Source organism: Eucyclogobius newberryi, unplaced genomic scaffold (genome assembly GCF_026437365.1).
Source record: "Eucyclogobius newberryi isolate DKJ021-1_F unplaced genomic scaffold, fEucNew1.0.hap1 SCAF_12, whole genome shotgun sequence".
NCBI lineage: Eukaryota > Metazoa > Chordata > Actinopteri > Gobiiformes > Gobiidae > Eucyclogobius > Eucyclogobius newberryi.
This window is the reverse complement of record NW_027315746.1, coordinates 16,359,258-16,384,584: the sequence shown is the minus strand read 5'-3', so window position 1 is coordinate 16,384,584 and position 25,327 is coordinate 16,359,258. Positions and strand designations below refer to the sequence as shown.

Below are 25,327 nucleotides of genomic sequence, written 5' to 3'. Positions count from 1 at the left end.
AACTTAAATCTGTTACAGGGAATCAAACTTGGTGAATTTCAGGGACGTTTACATCATCAGTGCAGCTTGACTCCGTTTTATACTTTTTTTATTCCAATGATTATAAATTATAACGTGATGCAGGATTTACATCTACGCAGGACTGGGCGATATTGACAAAAAAGTAAATCTCAATATTATATTTTGTTGTATTATCTTGATAACAATATTCAGATGATATTTAAACATTGCATCAGGAATGTGCTAAACTGTATGTAAATGTTTTGACTGAGGTTCAAGTATCACACAAAACATGAATGGACCATAAAACAAATCATAAAAGTGCTGAAATATATAACATTACATACGGTTTAGGTATTTTTGGGTCATTTTTAATAGTTTTAATTATAGACGATTCACAAGATATTCTAACTTTACATATCTGCAAAACGGCAATTATCCATCTTTCGACCCCATCTCCCACCTCTACATCCACATTGAACAAGTGTGCGTTAAGCTCAGTATACATGTACTGTGTTTGTCACGGGCCCGGGTGCGTTGCCGTGGCGCCTCTATCTGTCGCTCTAAGCAGTCTTGGCAGGCCAATCTAATCTGGCCAGGGAAAGGTCAGAGCCACTCCAAGTGCCTTTCACTCACATTATGCAACCCCCTCCTCTACACACGCTCGTCGCTGCCATAATGCACAGTCTTTAAAATTATTACAGAATTATTCAAGCATTTATCATATTTTAAATCAATTTGACCAAGATTTTCGCGTATTTTTTTCGTTTTTGACTTGCTTACAACTTAAGTGATTTCCCTTCTCTGTGTGTCGTGATAATCTGTAGGACCTAGCGATCGATACGGACGCCTACGCACACTTACACAATGACATTTTGGCTCTTTATCAAACATTTCCTGACTCGAGAAGGCGCCTCATCTGCATGCCGTAAACACGTGCGTGGCGAAGCTGCGCGTTCAGATCTGAGGCCGCAGTCGACGCCGTTAAAACGTACAAACGCACAAACGCACCCGACAGCTCGGATCAACCCGTCGAGCGACCTTGGTGACTCGCTGTTACCATAGCAATTATCAGGCTCACTTCAAAAAAATAAAAAAGAGGAGAAGGTCAGAGGTCGCCGCACTATCTTTGTGCCATTTACAGGTCAGATGGAGCGAGCGAGATGAGGAGAGGGACACAGATACAAAGGCATGAGACGGCCATGTTTGAAGTGTGTTTACAAAGAGATTTCTGCGCTTTCTGCTCCACTCGATCCCCCCTGGGCCGCCTCCACCTGCTGTAATCCTCATCTTATACTGCTCCGTCTCCAAGGACAGCTGGATATCAAGACTATGGATTTGCCCACCCGCCTGCCTATAGCTCTCGACAACATTTATTCATTAACCTTTTCTATCTTTTCATTTACAATAAACTTTTTTTGATGGCGTCCAGGAAATCTGCTGAAGGAGACAAACTTAAGCAAGTGAAATATTCTTGAAAAGGTCCAAGAATACGAGAAGTTTGTCTGACAATCTAGTTTCACTTGCCAGAGCAGACAGAGATAGGCAGTCTGCTTGAGAGATAAAGCAGTCTGTGTCTGTGTTATTATGTTCTTTGAAGCGGGCTAAGCTGCTGCGAGACACAGGGAAGTGTCCTCAGACAGAGTTGAATCATAAACTGATCTGTTCGATTTTGCTGCCGGGCCCCTCCCCTCTCCACTAGCCCTTAAGAGGCTTGTTCTGTGCCTTTCTTGAGTGCGCTCTCAAAGGGGGAGACGGATGGTGGCACTTCACACAGGGATCTCTCCAGCTGAGGAGACCCCCCCGCTACATCTATCTGTCTCGCTGCCCGTCCAAAGCCTTAAGGATTCATGCGCATCTGTGAGAAACACCAAGAGCTTTCATGACCAAATCCACCTTCAGAGCCCAGAGCGGTGTGTGTGGTGCTGCAGACCCCAAGTGTGTGTTTCATGTGGGTCTTTCCAGGCCACCTCTGTTATCTGAGTCACATCACAAGGAGCCCCATTAGTGCACAGCAGAAGGGTCCAGTGTCTGCTCGTTTAACAACGCTAAGAGTATGGACAGGTGACAAAACCACCTCCAGCTTTAGCTGAGATTTCAGCATTGATCTGCCTTGTCTCCGCTCTGTCTCAGGCTGAGGGATGGAGGGGGAGTCAGGTGGAGCACAGCAGGGCTCTTTATAACAACGTGTTTAAAAGGAACAATCTATTGCCAGAGGACAGAGTGATCAAAGACAATTTACATAGCTTTCAATTTTACTCATAAAGCTTCAATGGAATTAATAAAGACTTTAAAAAGTACACCAACTCTCACAGACACTGCTAAAACTTTTTATTTAGAGCAAAAGCGTAAGTTCTTTCTTTTCCATCAAATAGAACTGACTAAACGTATTACTGTAGTGACCAGTTGATGTGGACAGTAGGACGCAGGATGTGGCTGAAGATGCGTCTGACAGTGACTTTAGGACTGCAGTGTGCTGTGTCAGGCGTGGCTTTGCTCCCTGGTGACCGGTGCTCCATCCACTTCTATAATTGCATTTCTGGGCACCCACACAAGCACAGAGCAATGACCAGTGGGTCAATTGCCCAGCTAAATGTGTTTTCCTTTCCTGTGCAAAGAGGGTTGAGGAGGGCTGAGCCAAAGCCTGACCCGGCCGGACCCCCCCCACACTGCCACCGGACCACTGGCACCATAAAGCTCTCTCTCGACACTTTCACAAACTGCAGACCAGGGCCAACAAGTAAAGTGAGAGACGGAAGCACAAAGGCCGAGGAGGAAATCGAACCACCGAAGACTTAAAACATGGACTTTCATGGAAATGTGTACCTCTGAAACCTCCTTCCAGTAAAGCTGTAGCTCTGATCCTTTTCTGTCCCGCCCACTCGTACTCTTCAAATCCTCTGCCGTTTTCGCCATCCATGGAGTCGTCATCTAACGCACCCTCGCGCTGGGAAAGAGACACATTTGACAATTAATACAAAAAGGCACAAACCTGTAACACTGGAAAATACATTTCAGAAAAAAAATGCAGTTACTAAACAATTGTGTTTTAGGATCGTCTACCACTCGAAAGAAAGAGAAGGAAAAACATCATGGTTATTAGTTGTAATGGTGGTTTTGATGTGCAGAAAGCTAGGAAAGTATCTAAGAACTAACACGAGAGCCAGGAAGACAAATGAATCAACTGTATATGGGCTTTGTGGGTTGTCGTAGCAATTTCCCTTCACATTCTTGCCATATAATGTGGATGCATGGTTTAAGATTGGTGGAAAAAGTCACTACTGAGTGTCTGGAGAAGGGGAAAAAGGAGAAAAGCGATGATCTGATTGGTCAGAGTCTACAAGAGGAAGGACTGAAGAGCTGGCCGGGGGTTCCAGGCCCAGAAAGTACTACCTGGATGAGGCAGTGTTCCACATGTCTACTCATCTCCTCCTCGCTCCCAGTCAAAGGGGCACTGCACAGCGGACATACCTGGCCCCCATCCTCAGGCTTCCTCCTCTTCATTTTGCCTATACGAGCTGACACACAAAAACACAGCCCATCAGAATGAATATTTATACCCGTTTCAGATGATATGTGTTCCTTCAACTCTCCCCTTCAGCTGCCACTCTAGTTCTACTGTATTTATACATGGACAATTAGTTTAACCAGGCAGAAGAGCCCTCATTTGCACTTTATTCTCTGCCATTTCTTTTAACTGCTAATGGCACAAAGGAACGTTAATTTTAGTTGGCTGTGGAATCACAAAGGGCAAAATATAGAAATAGAATGACATAAGCAGACTTGGGACATTAAAAATACAAGAATAAACGTAGGAGCTGACGATGAAGAGTGCACTAGAAAGAAGAGAGTGAATTAAGTCCTTCCTCATGAACAAATAATACTATTGAATAAGGGGATTATGGTGCCCCCCACGGTCTAAAAACAACCTGCACTCTGCATTGGCTTGAGGGGAAAACTTTGTTTGTTTGTTTGTCCTAAACATAACAAATTACTGTTCAAAATAATTATATACATTATATAAAAAGGTAGTGACCTTTATACTCCACAAAATGTTTTAGAAAATAAATATATGAATACATATACACTGTGAAATTGTAAATCCAGTGAGGGTTTTTGGCATGGCGGGCAGCCATGCTTCAGCTGGGCACTGCCATGCTCAAAAGATACCGTCAGGTATTAAGATAACCATGCGCCGCAGCGCGAGCGAAAAGCACCACGGCGCTCGCAGGGGGATCTTAAAGTACTAGTACTTTTTTGTTGTTGTAATTTCTTAAGTATTTTTTGCGAGCGCACCCACGGTTTGTCCCACCACCATCCTTCAACCTCAGCCCAGCGAGAACACTGAAATCTATGGCACACACTGTAATTAATAAATAACATTAATAATCAGATATTTGTGTAACACCAGTGTAAACACTACAAATTGATTTCATAACATTTTACTTAAAAAAACAACAACATAAATGTACCATTTCATATTTATTTTCAGTTCAGAAAAACTAAAGAAAACTAAATGTGTACATATATTCAGAGTATAACTTTAAGTTAATCTTATATGGTTAACCAATTTTTATTCATACCTCATTATTTTGCTATTATAGAGTTGTTTCATGTTGCACCGTATCAACCACAAGTTTCTTGTTGGTGAATCTTATTCACTAACAATGGCAATAAGCCTTTTTCTGATTCTAAATAAATAAAACATTAATAATAAACATACACAATACAACATGACAGCATAAAACACTGCAGATGGATGAAGGCCTTTACTGTCCCCCACAGTTCACAGACAGAATCAAGTAAGTAGATCTTATAAACTGCATCAAATAGTCGACTAACTGATGATCGTAATCGATTGATAGGTGTGTGTATACATACCATTCAATCTCGTTTGTCTGTTTGCCCGAACCCGTAAAAATGTCTGAAAAACAAGTAAAGAAGAGAGAGCAAATAAGCACGGGACGAAATGCAATCTTTAAAACCTGTTGACAAGTGTCTAGATAACTTAATGTAGTGAGATGACACTGGATTGTGCTCTGCAAGCGTCTGGACCTACTTCTCTGGTCTTCTGCACCTCCTCCATGTCATGTCGCTTTCATTCACAGCCGCCTTTACACGGCCGCTCGAACTCTTTGCGCCAAACTGAGCCCATGTTTCCGCAGATATAATGCAAAGTCGCAAACGCGGGCGGCATTTGAACTATGAATGGATGGGAAAGGATTGAAAGTAGCGCTCGACCGGGCTAACGGGAATCATAAAGTACGCCATGTTGGCTTGTTGTGATCACGTGACCAAGGGAGCCGGAAGTGAGTGAAAACCTCGCATTGTGTCGCGCTTTGGCCACTAGGGGGAAGCATCGCGTTTTAGGAGGTGCCGCTCATAATACTACGACATAAAAGCTCATCTCATCGCCTTTCACAAGTTTAAACCAGAACTAAATGATTAAGGCAAAACTCTTTCAGTGTTTTTGATTTGTTTGGTCTGTGGTTTTCACCAGGGACACAACAACATCGTCCAATCAACTCCTGGAGATGTTAGATTTGTATTTTATTTTTTTAAGCCGCACTTGCCCTCATACATTTAAATAAATGACTAATGTGTTGATATCCAATTCCAAGCCTGATTCATTAGTTATTTGCCTATTTATTAGAACGTTTTAACCCAAAAAAATCAAGTAAATTAGTTTTACACATTATTTTCCAGTAAGATCTTGTTGACTCAAATACAAGACATTCAAAATCCTCTTGGTTATGCCTGTTCTTTGTTTAGATTTATATGTCCCACAACAGGTGCAATTTATCTTACATTAGGTAAGTAAACGACACCTATTCACCTGCAGTGCCTTCGCTGCAGTCTGCAGTCTTATTTTTTGAAATACAAAACATACCCAGTTATCACCATTTATTTTTACATTTTTGTTCCCATTCTATACATCTACTGTATAAGGGCCTGATAAATGAGAACACAAATGGAATAAATATGTGTAAGCTCTAGACTGCAAAGATGAGAATATACATGTAATGAAACTTTATTCACTAAAAATGTATCAATTACACCACTTTAATCTGTCTTCATACGATTCTCCCATTTGGAGATTTTTTTTGAAGAAATGAGAAAATAAAAAGCCCTATGACAGACTGGCAAATACATAAAAAGTACATGTTGGCATTTATGCTTCATTTGGAAGGTGGTAAAAAGAGTGACCATTGACTTTATCATTTGTAAAATATAAGGTGGTTTCAGCAGTTTCACTTAATGAGAAAATGTACTTTATTGCTCTGAGGCTTTTATGAGCTGTGTCATCTCCAACGTATGGATGTAATGGATGCATGGACTTAATAGTTCTAATTTTATGGTGTAAGGGGTAAAACCCACTTAACCCGGCAATACATCACAGACCCAAGAATTACTTCAACAAACTTTGATGAATAAAACGATTAATGCTTCAAGAATTTGCTATTTGGTCAAGTTAACACTATTGTCCTGTTGCACTTTAATCATCAATAAAAACTCACCAAACATAAAGTCTGAGTTGAACATACAACAAATACCAATTTGTAGTTGTGCATAGGACATAACCTAAAATAATAACTTTAAGCTCAAATCTTACAACACAAAGTTACTTTCTACTGCCTGGGTCTCTAATAGGCGGCCCGCGGGCCAACACCGGGCCGCCCGGCAGCCAGTTTCACATAATTGAAAATATATTACTACATTTCTTTCACGTATGCGTCGCATCTGCGAAACAACGTTTTGTACTCCTTTGTGGCTGAAAAAGCCCTGGTTCATCTGAAACACTGCTCTCTCCAAACACAAACTGTGATGCTGTAGTAAATATCAGTTTCATTGATGATTTGGTGTAAATGTAACATGCATAAGGACCGTGTGCTCCCAGTGTTTGGAAGTCTGTTCCTTAGCGGGGAACATAACGCGCCATGGCACGTGTCCAGGCTTCGTCATTGGATTGAAAGGCCTGTGCGCGTCCACGGTAGGACCGACAGCTGTACGTGATGTGCGGGTTGTTCCATGGGTCAGGTTATGAAAGATGGACCTCGGTCCCGTCCCGGGACATGTGCACCTTTGCTTTAGGCCTGTTTAAATTCATGCCCTCATAAGCTAATTTCTCCGTGAATATGTGTTGAATTGTAATAAAGCATACACAATTTTACAGCTTAACATATAGAAAATGTAGCTCTGGTGGTCAAGGAAAGATTCCCATGAATCTGTGTGTTTTAAGTATTGTAATACTGTTATATTTTTACTTCTCTGAAAGTAAATTAAGTTGATATCTGCTGTTGAATTGTGCCTCGGTCAGTTGTTTGTGGCTCTTATAGAGAGAGAACATTAAATTGTGGTGCCATTTTGTAGTCCGGCCCCCGGACCTTAGCCCTTCAAAAAATCTGGGCCCCAGGAAAATATATTTGGAGACCCCTGGTCTATTGGTCTATTGTATTTGTTGTTAGGAACATGGAAGAAATATATAGCAACTAATCCAATTTGCAATATTGCAGATGACCTTTCCAGACATGCTGTATTCTTTATGATCGTCAGAGGATCATTCTGTCTCATTCAACACTCATTCAACATTTATACCAATATTATGTTACAAATGAACCTGTGGTGAATAATGTTCTTCTTTGTTTCCTTTGTTTCAACTTTGTTTTTACTTCTTTATTTTGAACTTTGATTAACTGGATTTTATGACTTATCCAAACAAACGTATAGCCTATACATTTCAAGTCCTTTGGTTGTGAGTAAATGACCTGGTATCTGTCGGAGTGATGGGCGTCTTCAGAGGACAGCGGCGAGACCACGGGAGACTCGCCCTCGCGCTTTATGTGCACCGACAACAGCATCGACTGTGGAGACAGAGAGAGAGAGAGGGAAATAAAATGCTTTCTAAATGGAGATAAGCATGTTATATTATCACCTCCCGGGTGTGAGTACAATAGGAGCTGCATGTCTTTACTTGACAGCCGCATAATCAATAAACATGGACAAGGCCGGAGTAATGCTGCATGTTGGGAAATAAATCTTCTCTAGGCAACACAGATACCATTCAATGTATTCCACTGAGGCTTTGGATTGGATAGGACGAATCTAAACCTACAAATGTATGATGCAGTGTTATCAAAATGATCCTAAATTCTGTGTCGTCAAATCTGCGGTCGTTCATTCATGCTGTTTTGGAACCAGGACTTGAGACACTTCAGGAATCTCTTTTTTGCAGAAATGTGCTAAATATATTTGTTGAGGTTCAAGTATCACACAAACAATGAGAAGAGTGTCAAATTAAACCCAATGTGCAGAAATATCACCTTATAACCTTTAGAAGTTTTGAATCATTTCTGAACCATCTTTAACATATTGTCAATGACCACGTATATTGCCCACCACTGGTTTGAATTAGATAAATGCAATTATACATTTGACAATTTTGTTTTTACACCAGAGGCTTCGACGTGCTTTATGTTTGAGAGAATAAAACCACAGACATTTTGCGGTTTAGTTTCAGTCTGAAAGAAAAGCTCTGGAGATTTGAGGCTGCTGCTGCCACCAAAGCACAAAGCAACACGTCATTGCTGTTGACTGTAACCCTCGTGACTTTGTCTATAAAATCCCTTCCACTGATTAAAGTTAATGTTTATGGGACGTTAAGAGGAGTTAGGGACGAATGAGTGAAGGGGGGAACAGGAGGGTAAACGTCTAAAAACAGCTTCTGACATTATGGGGCACTGTACAACTATAAATCTGACTTACAACACGGCACAGTAAAGAGAAATGTACTGCTATTACCTTTGAAATAGTTTTATCAAGTATTCATTGAGATTTCGTTCATTACACTTTTACTAGGACACATATCGGTATTCTTTTATTTATTTATTTATTTATTTATTTTTAAACAAAGCAGCAGCCTGGTAGTCGTAGTAGTGAGAGTAACTTAGTAACAGTAGCAGTACTTGCACTTGATTTGACTCTTTCTATAATTGTGTAGTATTTTGCAAACAGATTTCACTGTGCAAAGAACAATTCACGAGTATTTTTCATGAACAAAACAACTGGAAGGCAGCAAAGATGATACATATTGTTATTTTATAAGGCTCGGCCCTCTTTATATGCTTGTGTGTGCTTGTGCTGGCTTTTTTTTACGATGCGGCTATGAAATATTTGTATTTACAGTCGGCTCCTATTAATCAAGTGGAAAGGGGCAGAGCAGAGGCTTAAGTGCTCGACAGCAGTAATCTAATAATAATATGTGACAAATGACCAGCCTCCATTGGTGCCACTGTAAATTGGATATTATGCATGGAGCTTATGTGACCGGCTGTAAACGTGTGTGGATGTGTGTGGATGGGTTTTTCAGACTGGTTTAAAAAGGTCAGGAATCATTTACCTGCGGCATTATGGGAATATGCTCAAGTGTAATCATTGGAGTTTGACATTTAACAAGAGATTGTGAATAAAGATGTTGAAATGGTGTCCCTTTGGAGCAGGCAATTAGAGAATCATGAGGAGAAACAAAGGGAGCAGGGATTGTACTCATCTGCCATGGCACTTGACTCAAATTGTAAGGTCTTCTAGTCCAGGGGTAAATGCTTTTTTAAAATTGTGAGACTGTTTTAGAAGAATGATTGGATTAAATAATACCGTCATTACTGCACAATGATTTATGTACTTTAAAAGAGATTACAAAGTGTCCCAAATTAGTCAGAACAGAATTTAAGTAATTGTTTGTTGGCACATTTTGTTAATAATTGTAATCATGTAATTCAAATCAAAGTAGTTATACAGCCTTACACACAGTAGAACGCGTGAGCTGAAAAACACAGTATAACAATGGAACCTTTACTAAATGTGTTTCCCAAAGCCCTCCACAGACCTGACATTTTTCTTTCTAACCTCGTCTCCCGAACATAGCGTGGAGTGCTCAAATTGTGTGTGATGGTACGGGGAGGTTAATCCTGGGTCTAACAGGTGCCCGTGTTTCAGAAGATGAAGGATATGATGACAACAGTCTGTGTGTCTCAGGTCAGAGCTCTCCTTTCTCCATGGCCCGCTGCTGCATACTAAACAACAGCGCTAACATGCACAGTCACGGGCGCAGAGGGAGGCCGGGGTTCACCCTTCTCACCCCGCCATGTCTGTCTCCCCCGACAACGAGCCCACCCACGGAGCGGCAAGTGCGGAGCTAAGCCTGGGTCAAAGCCACAGGTAAGAGGGAATTATAATGATCCTTTAGTGTGAAGTGCATTGATAACATAAATCGTTTGTTGGAGGTCATTTACAAGACAATAAACTTTTAAACACAAATGTATGCAAAATAATAAATTGTATTCTGGTTCATGAACATGTTTTAGCCTTCTCAAAGGGATGGTTGGACTGTGAAGGGTGTAGTAGTGACTGGTTTTATCCACACTTAATTCCATTAATCTAAAGTTCTGTTGAATCTTCTTCATTGTGGAATGGTGCACAGTTGTTGTATATTTACTGTTTATGAACACAGTAAATATGAACACAGGTTTAATTTACATCCGTTGTTCAAGTTTTGTAAACATGTATTCGAGTTGCTCAATTTTCAAGGCAGGATCTTGTGCTCCTCCTCATAAAATATTGAACCAACCTATGTCTACATGCACCCTGAAGAAGGATTGACGGAGCTGTAACGCATTGGTGCATTTTTATATTAAATAAGCCATGTATAAATAAAGACTTTTTACCTTCAACCCATTGGAGTGTTCTTTGTTTTTTTTTGTCTGCTTATTTTACATCCTTGGCAGACTACAGTTATTTATTTTGTAACAAAGGAATTCACCCGCTGTCTCGAAAGAGCACCTTCCTGATTTAATACACCTTTCATGAGGCGCTCCCCAACTTCATTTTAATAAATACTCTAAGTTTTAATTTTAAGCTGAAGTAGGACAAGGAGAACCAAGAAAAGATAGACACTTCTTTGTCGCTTATATGACATGGATGAAAACATCAACTCCAGTTTTAAGAATATGGTTTCCTAGGATTAAATATTCTATGTTTGCAAACCTTGACACTACATTTGAAGAAATATTTTGGTGCATTCAAAAATAATTGGCACAAACAAGTGCTGTAATTCCTGTCCTGTTGGCATTGGACACAGAAGACTGGTCTATGTGAATGAAATATAGGACACAACCCATATTGTCACGTCCTTAGTGCAGCGAGGAGAAACTGCAGCAGCTCCGACAGTTGATTGATCCACATATATTTTGTACACAGCAATAACATATATGCATTCTAAAAGTAGTCATACCTTGGGTGTTCCAGGAGTTAAAAGGCCATCCTTAGGTGAAGGGTTCTTACTGCAATGGAAGAGGGGAAAACCATTCGTTACTAACAAAATAAGTACAAATGGCGCCAGGCAAAGTGTCTTGCCAATTAGTCTTTGGCAAGGTAAATACATAGACCAGTCATTTGTTATAGGCAGAATATAACAATTAACGTTATAATGTCTATTATTCTGTGTTCATAGGGATATCAGCTGGAGTTCCTGACTTGTGCCCAAACACAGAGATACATTTGTGTGAGTGGGTCCCAGTGTTATGACAGGCCTGGCATTGACAAAGCAGGACACGGTTGTCATCTCTCCTCTGACAGCCTGTTAGCACTCCACACGCACCCGACACATGGGACGTACACACACAGGGCAGTAAAGCAGAGAGGGAGGAGAGGGACAGGCCACAGACTGAATGGTGTAAGGTCCCTAATCTGACAGCATGCTCGGGAGAGAAAGGATTTTCTTTTTCAATGGCTGAACGGGTGGATCATAGGAATAAGGCACAATATTTATGTCACTTAGCTGAGAATAAAAAGACAGAGTGTAAAAATGGAATGAAAGATGTAGGACCAAAGCTGGAGATGATGATCTTAATAATGGACACTCAGATTGTCCCAATTGTGTGATTTAAGATTGTTACAGAGTTGTTACCTTTCCCTTTATTAAAGTTAGGATAGGCACATCCCTATGTTACAACCTTTAAATGACATTTATTAGATATTATTGTACAAGAAATCTATGCAAAATCACCATACAAATCCCTGCACATTACGCACACAAAGAAAACTAGAGGTTTATACAAAAAATTTAGTTAAAAGTGAGGATGTGCAACGACTAGTGTGAGAAGAAATGTCATAATTTTACGATGTGTTCATGATTATTGACACCATGCACAAAACAACATTAAAGCCCGTGATTATTCACCTACAGTCTTTGAAATCAAGCTTTGAGTTTTCTGAATGTGACAGGAAAAAACCTAATTTGGGTTATTTTTGAGTACATGGATTGAATTAAAATGAAAAACCTTTGCTTCTATATCGCTGACGGATTATTTAACACCCTTTTGATTATATTGTGAACTGAATAATCGAATTGCGTTCATGTTCTGTATAAAGATGTCATAATTTCAGATGGTGGGTTATTGTAACTCTAGGGGAGATTTTGGAAATAAATCTCAAAAACAGAAATCCTTGAACCTTATCATTGTTTGTTTGGGATTGGCTCCAAAAACTTGCAATCGTACCATTATCTTATTGCTTGAAGTGCTTTGAATGGACAAAAATCACGTCTTTAGAGTTGAAAAATGGCCCCACTTTTTGAGGCTATTATGAATAACAATTCAACTGGTTTATTCGTGCTGACAGAGGAGGCCAGTTTCGTTTCATGTGGATTGGTCCAGTAATGACAGAGATATTAACCATGAACCAGATCATCAAATCTGCTATTTGACAGTTTAACAGTGAATTCTAAGTGTAGTGTTTCTAGATTTCACGCGAACACACCCATTACCAATTTACCGTATAATCTGGACCGCACTAACAAATTAAACAAAGGACCGAAGACTATTACATGCCATCCAATTTGTCAGTATGTTTCCTGTTTTGTTTGGAACATAAATAGCACACAAATCTCCATATACGCTTGTGTGTGTGTATGACTGCTTCTAAAACATGTGGCCCCACCTTCCTCCAACAAAGAGAGTAAACACGGGTGACACAGTCAAGCTGCCGTGTAATGCAGGGGAATGTGCCAGTGCTCCTCTATTCGCTCCTATCTCTCCTATCCTCTTTTATTCATTACCTGCCGCCCGAGCCGAGGCATCAACAATAACAGCCGCCCCTACACCTGCTTGTTGACACTGTCAGGCAGAGAGAAAGAACGGGGAGACAGAGAGGTTGCGCGCCTGCCACGCTCGGGGTAAATTGCCACAATGACAGAAGATGCTGATAGAGAGATGAAAGCTGTTAAAAAAAAAAACGGGTGGAAGGGGGGACGACGACGACGACGACTGTGGTAAGGAATGAAGACCAGTCGATATAAAGAAAGTAGGATGAAAGGAAATGCGTCTCCCAGGTCTTGTCTGTTTCTATGAATTTTTGATGGCGCAGGTTATGAGGCAGGGTATTCCAGTCGCCTGCCACGTCAAAGCACAGAGAGGAGGGAGCAAAGTGAGACAAACATGCAGCGAAGGAGCATGGGAAAGGGGCAGTTTAAAATGTGCTGGGTTAATGAGGCGGCTGAGCGAACAGGAGGTGAGGAGGTAAAGAGATAGACCAGTGAGCATCAAGGAGAGATGAGGTGTAACCTGGGTGGGGATGTACAAGAAATATAAGGGCCCACGGTAGTCATTCATTTCAGTTCCATTTTTCTGTCTCTTTCGCCATCTCTGAGACCCAAGGACATACTTTCGGGAACTCAAACAATAGAGCGATCACCTTTCAGTCAAAGCTGTGTTGGGGCAAAAATAATGATAGCTTCTTTATGTTAAAGTAGAATTCTGTTTGGGAGAGGTTTTTCAATGCATTATAATTCCCAAATCACCGGTATTACCCATCATTACTATAGTTGGCTTATTGAGAATTAAGCAAAAAAATAAACGGAACACTATCGCAGTTCGAGCAAATAATTCAATTGTGCATTCTATTGAGCTGCATGCAAATGGTGCAATGTTTTTAAATGTTCACACAAGTTGTTTTTTCTGTGAACATTTGATACTCAATGGAAGAGACATTCAGTTGAGTATTTTGTGTTTCTGCATGTCTTGAACTGTTTCCCAGTGAAATTCCCTTTCTACTTCCCTTAATGTCATAGCACCTGCTGAGCTATGCAGATGACTTTGGCCTCCCAGCCTCCTGAGGTGGACCGGGTCTGATAGATTTCCATTTGCTCAACAGTGTGTGTGATTTCCATGTCCATACACCCGAAGCCACGGCCCATGAACAAGCCAGCTGTAATCAAATCCACACAGTGACGACGGCTGACAGCAGAACAGAGGAGATAGGACTGTGCAGGAAGAGAGCAAGTATTTTTAGCTCAGGGGCTACACCAATGCACGTCTTCGTTTCCATACGCGCGCCTCTTTTATTCAGCCTGCATTGGTCGTCATTAAAGCCAGATTTAGTGCAAATTGGACCAAATTCCCACTGTCACTTTCAATGACGGCCGCTCCCATGCAGAGCAGAGCGTGGGGAGGAGACAGAGCTGGGTGTGATATAGAGGCGCCCCACACAGCTTCCAGGAACATAAGATTTCTCTACATCCTTCAAATCCTTCACTCCCCAATCTGTGTCTGTGGATGTTTGTGTCTGTGGATGTGTCTGTGGATTTGGACGGGTCCGTGTCTAACCGCGGTTCTGTTCGTGCCCGGGGGTTGGGATGATACTCTTGAAATAACCACACGTGTATTTGTGGGTTTCAGAGTCCCACAAAGTCTGGAGCCAAGGGCAGACGCCTGACCTTTATTAATTATGGAGACCGACACCTCGCTGTGTTTTTCACTGATTGGATGACATTAGCTTTTATATCCCATTCTTCAAGTGCCATAAAAGTATTTACCGTAGGATTGGTAGTTATATCATAAAAAGATACAGCAGGGTAGCTGCATGTAATAAGATAAGATAAGATAAGATATTCCTTTATTGTCCCACATGGGGAAATTTCATTGGTGCAACGCAGGTAGATAAAGGGTAGATCCAGAAGAACAGATCACTTATAGGAAGTCTGAAAAACACTTTCAGTAGAAGATCTCCTATAAATAAACTCCCATAGACAAATAAATAAATACATAAATACATAAATACCATTGCATGTGATCACGACAGTAATTGCACATGAATATGTGTCACGACAGCACATAGATTGCACATGAATTTCACAGTAATTGCACATGAATTGCACATGAATTCCAACAGCAATTGCACATACGACAGAATTGCACATCAGTATTAGGTTAGGTCAGTATTGCGACGGGATAACGTGACGATCTCCGGGTAAGACGACTGTTCTCTGCAGTTTCATGAGTTCCTCCTTTGTGGAAACGCGGTACGGCGCAGGCCGGGGGGCGGGGCCGGAGCCGGGGGGCGGGGCCGGAGCCGGGGGACTCAGAGCCAAGACACATCGCAACGACACGACGAAAACACTCAATCCAGCCGAATAAAGTCAAAACAAGTTAATTTAAAGCGATTCCAGTGCGTGTCCCGGTCGTTCGTGAAGTTCCTCTTTCATATAAACGTGTATATAAACGTGTACCGACGACACGCCGTACTTTAGCGCGGCCGGAGGGCGCGGGGGGGCTGGTGGGCTAGTTCGGAGCTAGGTCACGTCACAACAACACAACGAACGCAACGAAAAACGCTCAAATCCAGCCGAAAAAAGTCAAAAACAGTTGAATTAAAAAACTATTCCAGCGCGTGTCCCTATCGTACAGTAAAATAGAAAAAATATACTAACTATATTTACAAAATATAGGAGATAAAGCACAATAAGTGTGAGAAAGAAGAGAGAGCGTTTACACCGGGCTGCCAGCTGTACCAGCGCCTTATGACATATACGGTAATATATAAACAACATATACTAAGGTGAGAAATGTTCATGAAAGTAGCATTAAGGAAGCACACTTTCTTTAAAATCATTGGGTTTGTGGTTGTAATAATGTAGTAATAATGTGTTGTAGTAGTACTCTCATCAATACTAGTCTGTAATATTGCTAAAGTTACAACAAGTTAAAAAAAAAAAGATTTCCCCCCCACCGGCGCGTAAGTAAATGAGCACTGTGTAACTTTTCTGTCTCCATTGCATTGCTCCGAATGTTCTACACCATGGCATTATCTGCACTGTATTTATTTAATTATGAGTGGTTTCATTGCAAAGAAATAAAATGAACAACTGTTTAAATGCAAGCAAGGTTGCCTCTCCACAGATCTGACCCTTAACTTGGCCTGGTGCTAATAATAAAATTAAATAAATCTTTAGCTAAATAATGCAAGATAACTGTTAGGCACCAAATCAGGCAGCAGTGTATAGAAACACGCTCACACAGTAGCACACAGGAGGATGCAGGTCCCATGTGTAAACGCCACTAAATGAGTTGTGATTTCCACGTGGGGTGACGCTGTCTGTTGCCCTGCTCCTCCGGGTTAATGGCCACTATCGTAAAGCCGGGCGCTCGCTGGGCACTGGGTCAGAGCATAAACACTTCCACTCTGGTCTTATATGGGACAGTACACAAACACACACAGCCAGGCGTGTGGTCAAGTTGAAATATGGATCCTAATGGTTGTGTCCCATCGTTAAAAGGGCCCCCGGTTGATTTATCCGTCATAAAACTGCCCTTGTCGTTGGCGTGAGGAGAGGAAGGGAGCTGCGCTGAACCGGGGGGCAAAGGCCAGAATCCTAATCCCTGTAGGAAACATTTAGCATGACGTAGACGGCGTGCCTCTGCCTTTTATGCAGATTTATGACACCAAAAATCTCAAGCAAGAAGAATGTAAGACAGTGAAGTGACATACAGTGAATTAAAGCTTCGCCTATGGCCCGTGTCTGTATCTTTATGGGGCACTAATGTAAAGGATTTGCCTGTATTTCAACTCATGTTGTGGACAGAATACTTGACTTGTGTGGTTTGTGTATGATAGGACGCACTAAACTTGCAAAGGGCACTTACAGAGGTGGAAGAACTAGGCTTACTGTCAAAATGAAGTACTTCGATGAAAGTTATGGCACTCCTAAATACTACTACTAAAATAGAACTGTGTGTCACTCTATGCTATTTTTTGGTTCAGCAGGGATCTAAATGAGTTATCATAAACTGTAGTGGATGATGACGTGACTGACAGGTGGATTAGCCAATCAGGGACATGCACGGTCTGTTCATATCAAAACAAATATAGCTGCTTACAAGGAAAAAGAATGGAAGAAAACAGGAGACTTAAAAACATTGTGTATTTCTGCAGAATCAATGAGCAAAGTACAAATTGTGTCATAGAAAAAAAAACTAAATCTGATTGCACGGTTCTGTTTGAGTTTGGCTCGAGGCGTGTCAGAGGGGAAGTGACTCACTCTTCATAAAAAAATTAAGTGTTTATTCTGGATCCCAGCCAATGTAACCGCAGCCATTGTTGCATCTAGATATGTCAGTCTTCAAAAAAAGCTGCTCACTATCTATAGTTTTCCCCACCTAATCCTTGCAGTGGAAATATTGCAAAGAAATATTTTGCCCTCGATACATTGCTTCTTATTTCAAGTTAAATTATCTTCATAATTAAACTGTAGAGAATCAAGCACATAGACCTAAATGGGTCAAAACCTTGCAAATGAACACTCTGAATCCAAGTGACTTTAACTCTTGCAGTGAAGCGGTTCATACCTGAGGCAGATGGCCGCTAGCCTCTCCATCTCCGTCTCCATGTGTTCCTGCAGCTCTCCAGGCCTCAGCAGCACTTGGCAGATTGGACACACTGGAGCCTGGCTGTCATACAAGACCATCTTCTTTTTACCTGCAACAAATCACAAATAACAGAAAAAATCTAAGCATAAAAAAAAACTGCAACGCGTATCATATCATAAACACATCTATATTTAGTGGGTGACATAGTTTTGTGTGTCTAAAGTGTTGTTGCGTAACGTTTTCAGGTCAGATCAGAGAAGGGAACTTGTCTGCTGGAGGAGATAATGCAGAGTGGAGTGGGCCGGCACTTCATTGTCCTTGATCAGAGGGGCACAGCGTGAAACCCACCTGTGTGTGGCTCCGGAGAGTTCAACACACAACATCATAAAGCGCTATATATCAAACGTGACAAGTTTACTTATTATTGTGTCTTGCGCAGCTAAAAATACAAACTACACAGTCTTATTGCTAGAGGATAGTTCCTGCATTTAGCAAAATCAAATAGGCTTTTTATAGTCTGGAGACAATGGTCAGGATATCCCGTTTAGACTGCTCGTCACCATAATAACAAAAGGAGCAGGTAATGGGGACACGCCATCACTGCACATGGCTCTGCAAACCCTGTGATAAAGATGTGGTCGTAAAGAAATCTGGAGCAAACGTTCCAGTAAACAATTGCTCAATAACAATTACAAATACCATTATTATTATTATTATTATCAAGGAAGAGAGCGCATTCATATTTTTGTTCATATCAAAAGCCTTTTCATGTGTGTTGTGTTTAAAGTTCTGACATTTTGAGTTTTAGGTTTGTTTTGCCTTTTGCAATTCCCATGTCATAAACACTGGCCAACACTGTTTTGTTTTTTCAGAGAAAGGAGCCAAAAAATGACTCAAGTAAAAGAAGCACATTAAAAATATCTTACTGTAACTTAAGTGAAAGTATTGAAGTACATGCATAACAATGCACTTTTAGAGAAAAAAGTATTTCAGACAGAATTTTAAAACAATTAAAGCATTACAAAAAAAATATCCGGACTCAAAACAGAAACTACTGAATTGATTTTATTTGTATACTCAAACTACTTTGTTACTGTCCACCACTTTGTTTCTCTCTTTTTGTGGCAAATTCAACCATTCAGATATAAAAGCATGTCTTCGAATGACAAGAACAAGTGAAGAATATTGTTGCTATTGTCGTTTGTCAATGTACAAAAATAAAAGACACTTTTTTCTAAACCAATACATTATATATTTATGACTATATGGGATCAATATCTTCATTCACTCACTGCAGCTGTCATATTGGGACCAGTCTCCCCATGCAGTTCTGTCATCAAAAAGACACCAGAGAATCCAAACAGAGAGCGTCTCTCTGTTTCACTGAAGCATGAGCGCGCATACCATCACCTCATTCACCTCCTCACAACCCTCACACCAGCGGCCACGGTAAGTGACTTTGAAAAATAGGTAATCGATTACTATCTGTGTGCCTGCCTCTACTTCAGGCCCCATTCAATTTCTAATTTTAACCTCCATCTCTGTTCATGTCTTTGTTTCATCTTTGCTCATTCCTTCTTTCATTATTTACCTGTTTTTTTCTACCTGTTTCCATCTTTTGCTTTTCTCCTCTCTCCTATTGTCGCCCTGTCTCCCCATCTCACTTCCTCCCAGTGGCTTTTATTGCTCGCTTTGACGAGATAATTTGAGACATGCAGAAAACGCCACCTTCCACAGCACAAAGAAAAGAGCGGCTCATTGTCCGAGCTCCACACAAAACAAGCGTGCATTTCACTGTTTATGTGGAACTCATTTGAATGTCGGCATCTTCCGTTCATATTGGTTTGCGATAATCATCTGCCACCGATGTGCACATTCACACTTGTCCTGGTTTGGTCCTGGTTTGTTTGGGCCCAATTTGGTCCAAATGAGAACTTGGTTTGGTCCTGTTTTAGCCCTGGTTTAGTTCAGGTTTAGGTCCAGGTTTAGTCCCTGTTTAGTCCTAATTTTGTGTCAACTCCTGAACCTAGCATGTAATGAATGAAATGTTGAATTGTTATTACATTTTTGGCCTTGCTGAAACAACTGTATGCAGTATATTGTCTTTCTCTAAAGCTTTAAGTGCAGCTTTGTCAACAACGCCAACTGAAAAGTATTTCTGCACCAAGATATTTCACTAGGACAAAACATGTAGACAATACCTTACACCAGTGTGCCTCAAACCTTTTACACCAAGCAACACCAAAGAAAACTTTGCTAAATCCGGTCTCTAGCAGGTTTATTCCAGGTCTAAATTATGGTTAACTAAGTGTTAAATAGAAATACACCACTGCCTGATGTTTTGACCAAGAAATTACTTCAGGAAGAGAAACATTTTATTAAATAACTGAAGATGTACCATCAGAAGAAGTTTACATACCACCAGCTGTACACACCGTAGTTTGAGAAACATTACCCTAGACTACATAGATAATTATAATTGCTTCAGATTGCTTCAGAATTCCATCAATTCAACTTTAATTAGTTCAAGCAGTATAAAAAGCGCATATGGAACAACAAAACATACAAATACATATAACACAAAAACTTTGAGGTCAGTAAAAAAAATCAAAAAAATCTAGATTGTCAGAAAATGTAGCTTGTTTTATGTGTGAATATAAGATGAATCCTTAACTTACAACCTGAACTAATTCTACCCGTCACTCACAATACTTTTTATTCCACTATAGTGTAAACTTGTTGCTGTCCTTCTCCTCTATCCTTTCTCCTTGTGTCCGCTTTCTTTTTCCAGCCTCTATTTCTGCCTCTCTGTCAAACACTCCCCGAGGGAAAGTGAGTGATCGCGAGCGGCACACGGACAGATAAATCCAGGCTAAAAAAAAAAAAAAAAAAAAAAAAAATGGCGGGATGGTGAGAGGGGAGAGGGGGGTGTTGATGTGATGTCGCACACTGGGCTTGTCAGCGCCTTAAAGATGATTAATGTAGGGCTAACACACACACACACACACACACACACACACAGGAGCATCTCGAGTCACACTGCGTTTAATCTGGGTGGGGGCTCACTCTGGGGTACAGGGGGCCGGACAATAACAAGGAAATAGGCCTGACAGGACTTTTTAGTGCGGAGATTTCTCAGTGAGATACAGCGGGACCAGGGATGGACGGACGCAGAGACGGAGGAGGAGTGGAGAGAGGAAGAGGTGCGGTTGCGTCCCTGACAGATGTGATGGAGGGTGCGCTTGATTCGTCCTAATGTGCCAAGATGGATCGTCTCATCTCGCTCTCTCCAACTCGCCTGATTCTCACAATTCTTTCATTTGTCTTATTTTTATTACACACGTTTCCTCAGTTCACCTTCAGATCGCTTCTCTTTCATCACGTCTACTCTTCTCCTCGTTTGTGTAATCGATTTATCTAAACATGTCTAGGGCTCTAAATATATTTTGACCTTTGGAAATTCGATGAAAATAGGCATATTTTGGGTACTTTGAAAACAAACCAACTGTACCTGTCTCAAATAAATAAAACTAACTTGACTAACTGATGTTAAACTTTAATATTGGATAGTTGGATGGGACAGAAAGCACTAACATCTCCATGGAGACAAGCAGGTACCACACCTACCACAGCCTCCACCAGAAAAGTTACAAAGTACACCTCTAAATATAGTAAATATATATGCAGAGGTAGAAATACTCAATTTTGTAAAGTGAAAAGCAAAAGTAGCAGGTAACAAAAAAATACACATACTCAATGTATTTCAAGAGTAAAATGTATTTCACACAGATTTTGAGAACTGTTAAAGTGGTAACCAATCTTAATTTTTGAAGTGTATTTTTTAGTCGGGGTGTCATCATGAATGTGGTCAAAAGAACCCCTCATACCATATGAAAAGTACTTTTTCCTTTTCGGTCCAGTTCAGAATTGTCAATGGCGTAGAAAGTACAGATATTTGCTCTAAATTTTAGGAAGTAAAACAAAAAAGTATTAACCGTAGAAATGTACATATAGCAAAATGTTGTACTTTTCACTTTTTCACTTTTACTTTCCATTGCTGTAAAAATGCATGAAATTGCCTCTTCAAAGCCTAAACACTTGAAAAGTCTGTGTCTTTTCCCCCTCGGCTGCTGCCCGCACGCCTTCATCAGCCGCTCTCCGCTGCCTGAGAGTTGCTTTGGTCCAGATGAAGTGAGAATCGATAGATGGTAGATAGCAGCAGCTCAGAGTCACACACTACAATGAGCAGAGGTAGAAAGGCCACCTCCGGAGAGGACAGGGATTGTCAGCTCGATACTGGCTCTCAATGGGACCACAGATAAAAAACATTTGGGGCGTCCTCGTGGCTCATTGGGCAAAGAGGAAGGAGCAAATCCCATTTAATGACCAGCACCCCGTGTCATCCCTTCACTTTTATCTCCCCTGTCAGGGCTGGACTGGTCTGAAACAAAAAGGCTTCCAAGGTCCAAGGACTGCTTTTTAGGCATTATTTGGCTGTATTAGATAAAGTCAAATCTGAGAAACAAACGTTGGTGAAAGTATTACAATTTGCCCAAGACAGGAATCAAACTGATGTTGCTTTGTGAAGTCAGTGACCTCATACTTCTACTATACATTGGATTCAGCCTCATTGCTCAATTCAGTTAAATTATGTTCTGAAGAAACTTTACTCATTCCTTTGAAATGACAAAGCTCAACACACATAGTTGCCTTTTGGTAATTCACAAGAGCTATTTGGTTTAATAAATCAGTGTAAGTTCGATGCCACTGCACGGGGACCGATGCGTCAGGAAGGGCATTCAACATAATGACCACTAAATACACAAAAGAGTGTAAAATAAATAAACAGCTGCAAGAGTATAGCCTTTCCATCATTAAACCATTGAATGCATCTTCTCATACAAGACCTCATTGACTTAAATACTGAATCAGACAGAACCAAACAGTCCCAAATAAAAAAGGCCTGAATCTTTAAAATCTACTGCAATAATCGGAATGAACTTGTAAATTATACACGCAATCAGCTAATGAGCTTGGAGCATGTAAACCGCTTTTAAACAAACCATAAGAGGGCCGGATTTACGAGTTGGCACAAACGCAGCATGTCGCCGGTGTTGTCGCTCCCAAATGGAATTACAAAAGTGTTGCATGTCCAGGCCGTTTTTGTGTCCTTGACCGACTGTCTCTCGAGCACAAACAGACACTCTGGCCTCATGGTTGTTGTCTCAAATGAGTTTTCTGACATGCATCAAGTGTTTATACTATTCTCTTTTCTTCTCCTCCACCTTCCCCGCTCCTGCCTTCAGTGCCGGGGCCAGTTAGCTCTAACACCCGCCAACATCGGTAAACAAGGAAATCTCTCAGCCGCGGTCCCGCCGTGTAACCGCATTACCGCACCCGATAACCTCTTCAAATAATGTGCGATAAGGGGGATTTGATTTGATTCACGGCTAAAGGGAAAGAGGGCCACTTCTGCCTCCCCCGATTCCAAGCTCTTTTCTTTTTTTGTATCTTCTCAGCTACACTGTAGAAAACGAATGTGATTATACGTTATATGTTAACAAGTGAGATTAAATAAATGGATAATAAATACATAAATAACACAAAACAAATTAAATCTTATTGTTTTAGAATGACGCTGTATTTAAAGCTGTTAATAACGATTATTTTAGTAGTCAAATAGTCAGCGATTACGGTATTTCTATTTTACATTTTTTCAACCAAATAAAGATTTACGGTAAATATGGTGACTGAATGCTTCTAAATTGAGAATAATTATGGATAAAGCGTCATTTTGATTACAATCTGATGTAGTTCTTTCTTTTTATTGACATTTTGATCTCATAACGTCACTCTCTTTGTCTTGTTCTAAGTGTTTTAGAGCGTGTATGGTCCAAATAACAATTACGTTTATCAAAATACTATAGTTTTTTTTGAGAACTAATCACAAGTACCGGTAGTCGATTCATCATTGCAGCCCTAATTGTATTGCTGTGTAATAAATTAGTTTCCCTAAGATGTAACATTATAATAACGTTCTTAGCATACAGATCTTCTCCTGATTTAAACCTTATTTATCCAGGCTTGGAACCAGCACAATCAGTTCACTGGCTTGTGACCCATACAATGCAAAGGTTTGGACAACCTCTCCAGCACACTGCCTTGAACCTGCAATCAAACTGTGTCAGCTTTCATTGTTGTTGGTCGCCTTTTTGTTGTCCCTGACCGCCACAAGTAAAGGCGGAGAAACCATCATCTCCATAATAGCAAATATGAGCCCCCCAAAAAACAGACGGCACATTACCTCAAATGAAATTGCGCGGTATGAGATATCTTTTCCTTAAGTGAGCTGTGATTTAAGCAAGCCAGACACAAAGCTGATCACTACTTGTGCGAAAAAACAGATGAGACTGAGCAGCTTATTCGGCGGGGCATCTGATGAAATGGAACAGGGGTCGTCTTCTCCGCGTTTGTGTGAACGTCTGCGCACGCTGCCCCCTACCTGACAGTGATGCATTGCGCTTTTAAATAGCACTCCTCCACGCCCCGCTCTAAACTCATCACCGGGATCACCCTCCCACTCTCAGGGCACTCCCTTGGGTTTGTTGTCACTTTTAGAAAAGCAAATGAAATGTCGACAGAGGCGAGAGGAGAGAGAGAGATATAGCACGGGGCGGGGGCATGGAGATGAGGGAGGGATGGAGAGGGATGGAGAGGGGAAAGGTGGATGCTGGTGCAATAGTGCGGAGGTGTTTGGGGAAGAGTCCTGGGATGTGGAATACTGCAGAATGGGAAAATCAGACAGTAGGTTTAACACAGGCGGCATATATGGAGCCAAGGGACCTAAAGGTTACTTCATGATGACTGGGATTGCAGATTTAAGGTGCTTTCAAGGCCAGTCAACTTGAAAAACAGATATGTAAACATTCACTGTCCAGTTATGATCCTGTATTATAGCATTCATTTAAGTGCTGCTGCTGAACAATGACACGCAACCTGATTCCATTATTATTACAGTTTTGGAAGCTTAATTAAGTCTATAGTCCAAAAAGTAGATCTTACAGAAAATTATGACCGTTTTGAGACATCCATATAGCCAAACAAAGTAAGTCTAGCTGCACGTAAAGACAATTACAGATTTCATTGTTGTTTGGTCATGGTCAGTTGTGCTCTACTAATACACTTGACTTGCCTACAACTGTTAACTGTATGTAAACCAAGCACCTTCTGACAGCAAAACCCTTTGATTTCAAATTGTGACATAAATTATACATGCTTTATGTACAATATGTCTGTTCCAATTGACTGTGAATTACATTGACCAGAGCAAATCATAATACTTGTGCAGTTTTACAAGTTAAAATGTCCAAATCCAATCTCTTAACACGACAGTTTGATTGAACCCAAAGCAGCTGGCCTGGATGACATCAGAGGCAGTGGATGCATATTGGTGTTTTGGCCTGTAGCATGAGGCTGTGCGGGTGCTCTCCGGGTCAACGCCTGGTTAATGCCCCATTCATTTACTTCCTTTCTCTGCCTCTACACGCACACACACACAGACACATACACACACACACACACACACACACTCCCACACGCATATATGCTCTGACACACACTGTGACAAGGTG

General features: G+C 40.9%; 1 protein-coding gene across 5 annotated transcripts in view; it reads right to left on the bottom strand.

The window, feature by feature from the left end:
* rnf220a (ring finger protein 220a) overlaps positions 1-25,327 on the bottom strand; it is a 135,195-nt gene that overhangs the window by 12,052 nt on the left and 97,816 nt on the right. For 4 of the 5 annotated variants that reach the window (XM_072440986.1, XM_072440987.1, XM_072440988.1 and 1 more), the window contains 6 exons: positions 17,676-17,805; positions 11,288-11,336; positions 7,767-7,862; positions 4,882-4,924; positions 3,394-3,518; positions 2,827-2,947 (listed from right to left, as the gene is read on the bottom strand). In XM_072440986.1, coding sequence (XP_072297087.1) covers positions 2,827-2,947; positions 3,394-3,518; positions 4,882-4,924; positions 7,767-7,862; positions 11,288-11,336; positions 17,676-17,805 — 564 coding nt within the window. The remainder of the gene's footprint in view (positions 1-2,826; positions 2,948-3,393; positions 3,519-4,881; positions 4,925-7,766; positions 7,863-11,287; positions 11,337-17,675; positions 17,806-25,327) is intronic. The other variant, XM_072440989.1, reaches the window with a different exon arrangement.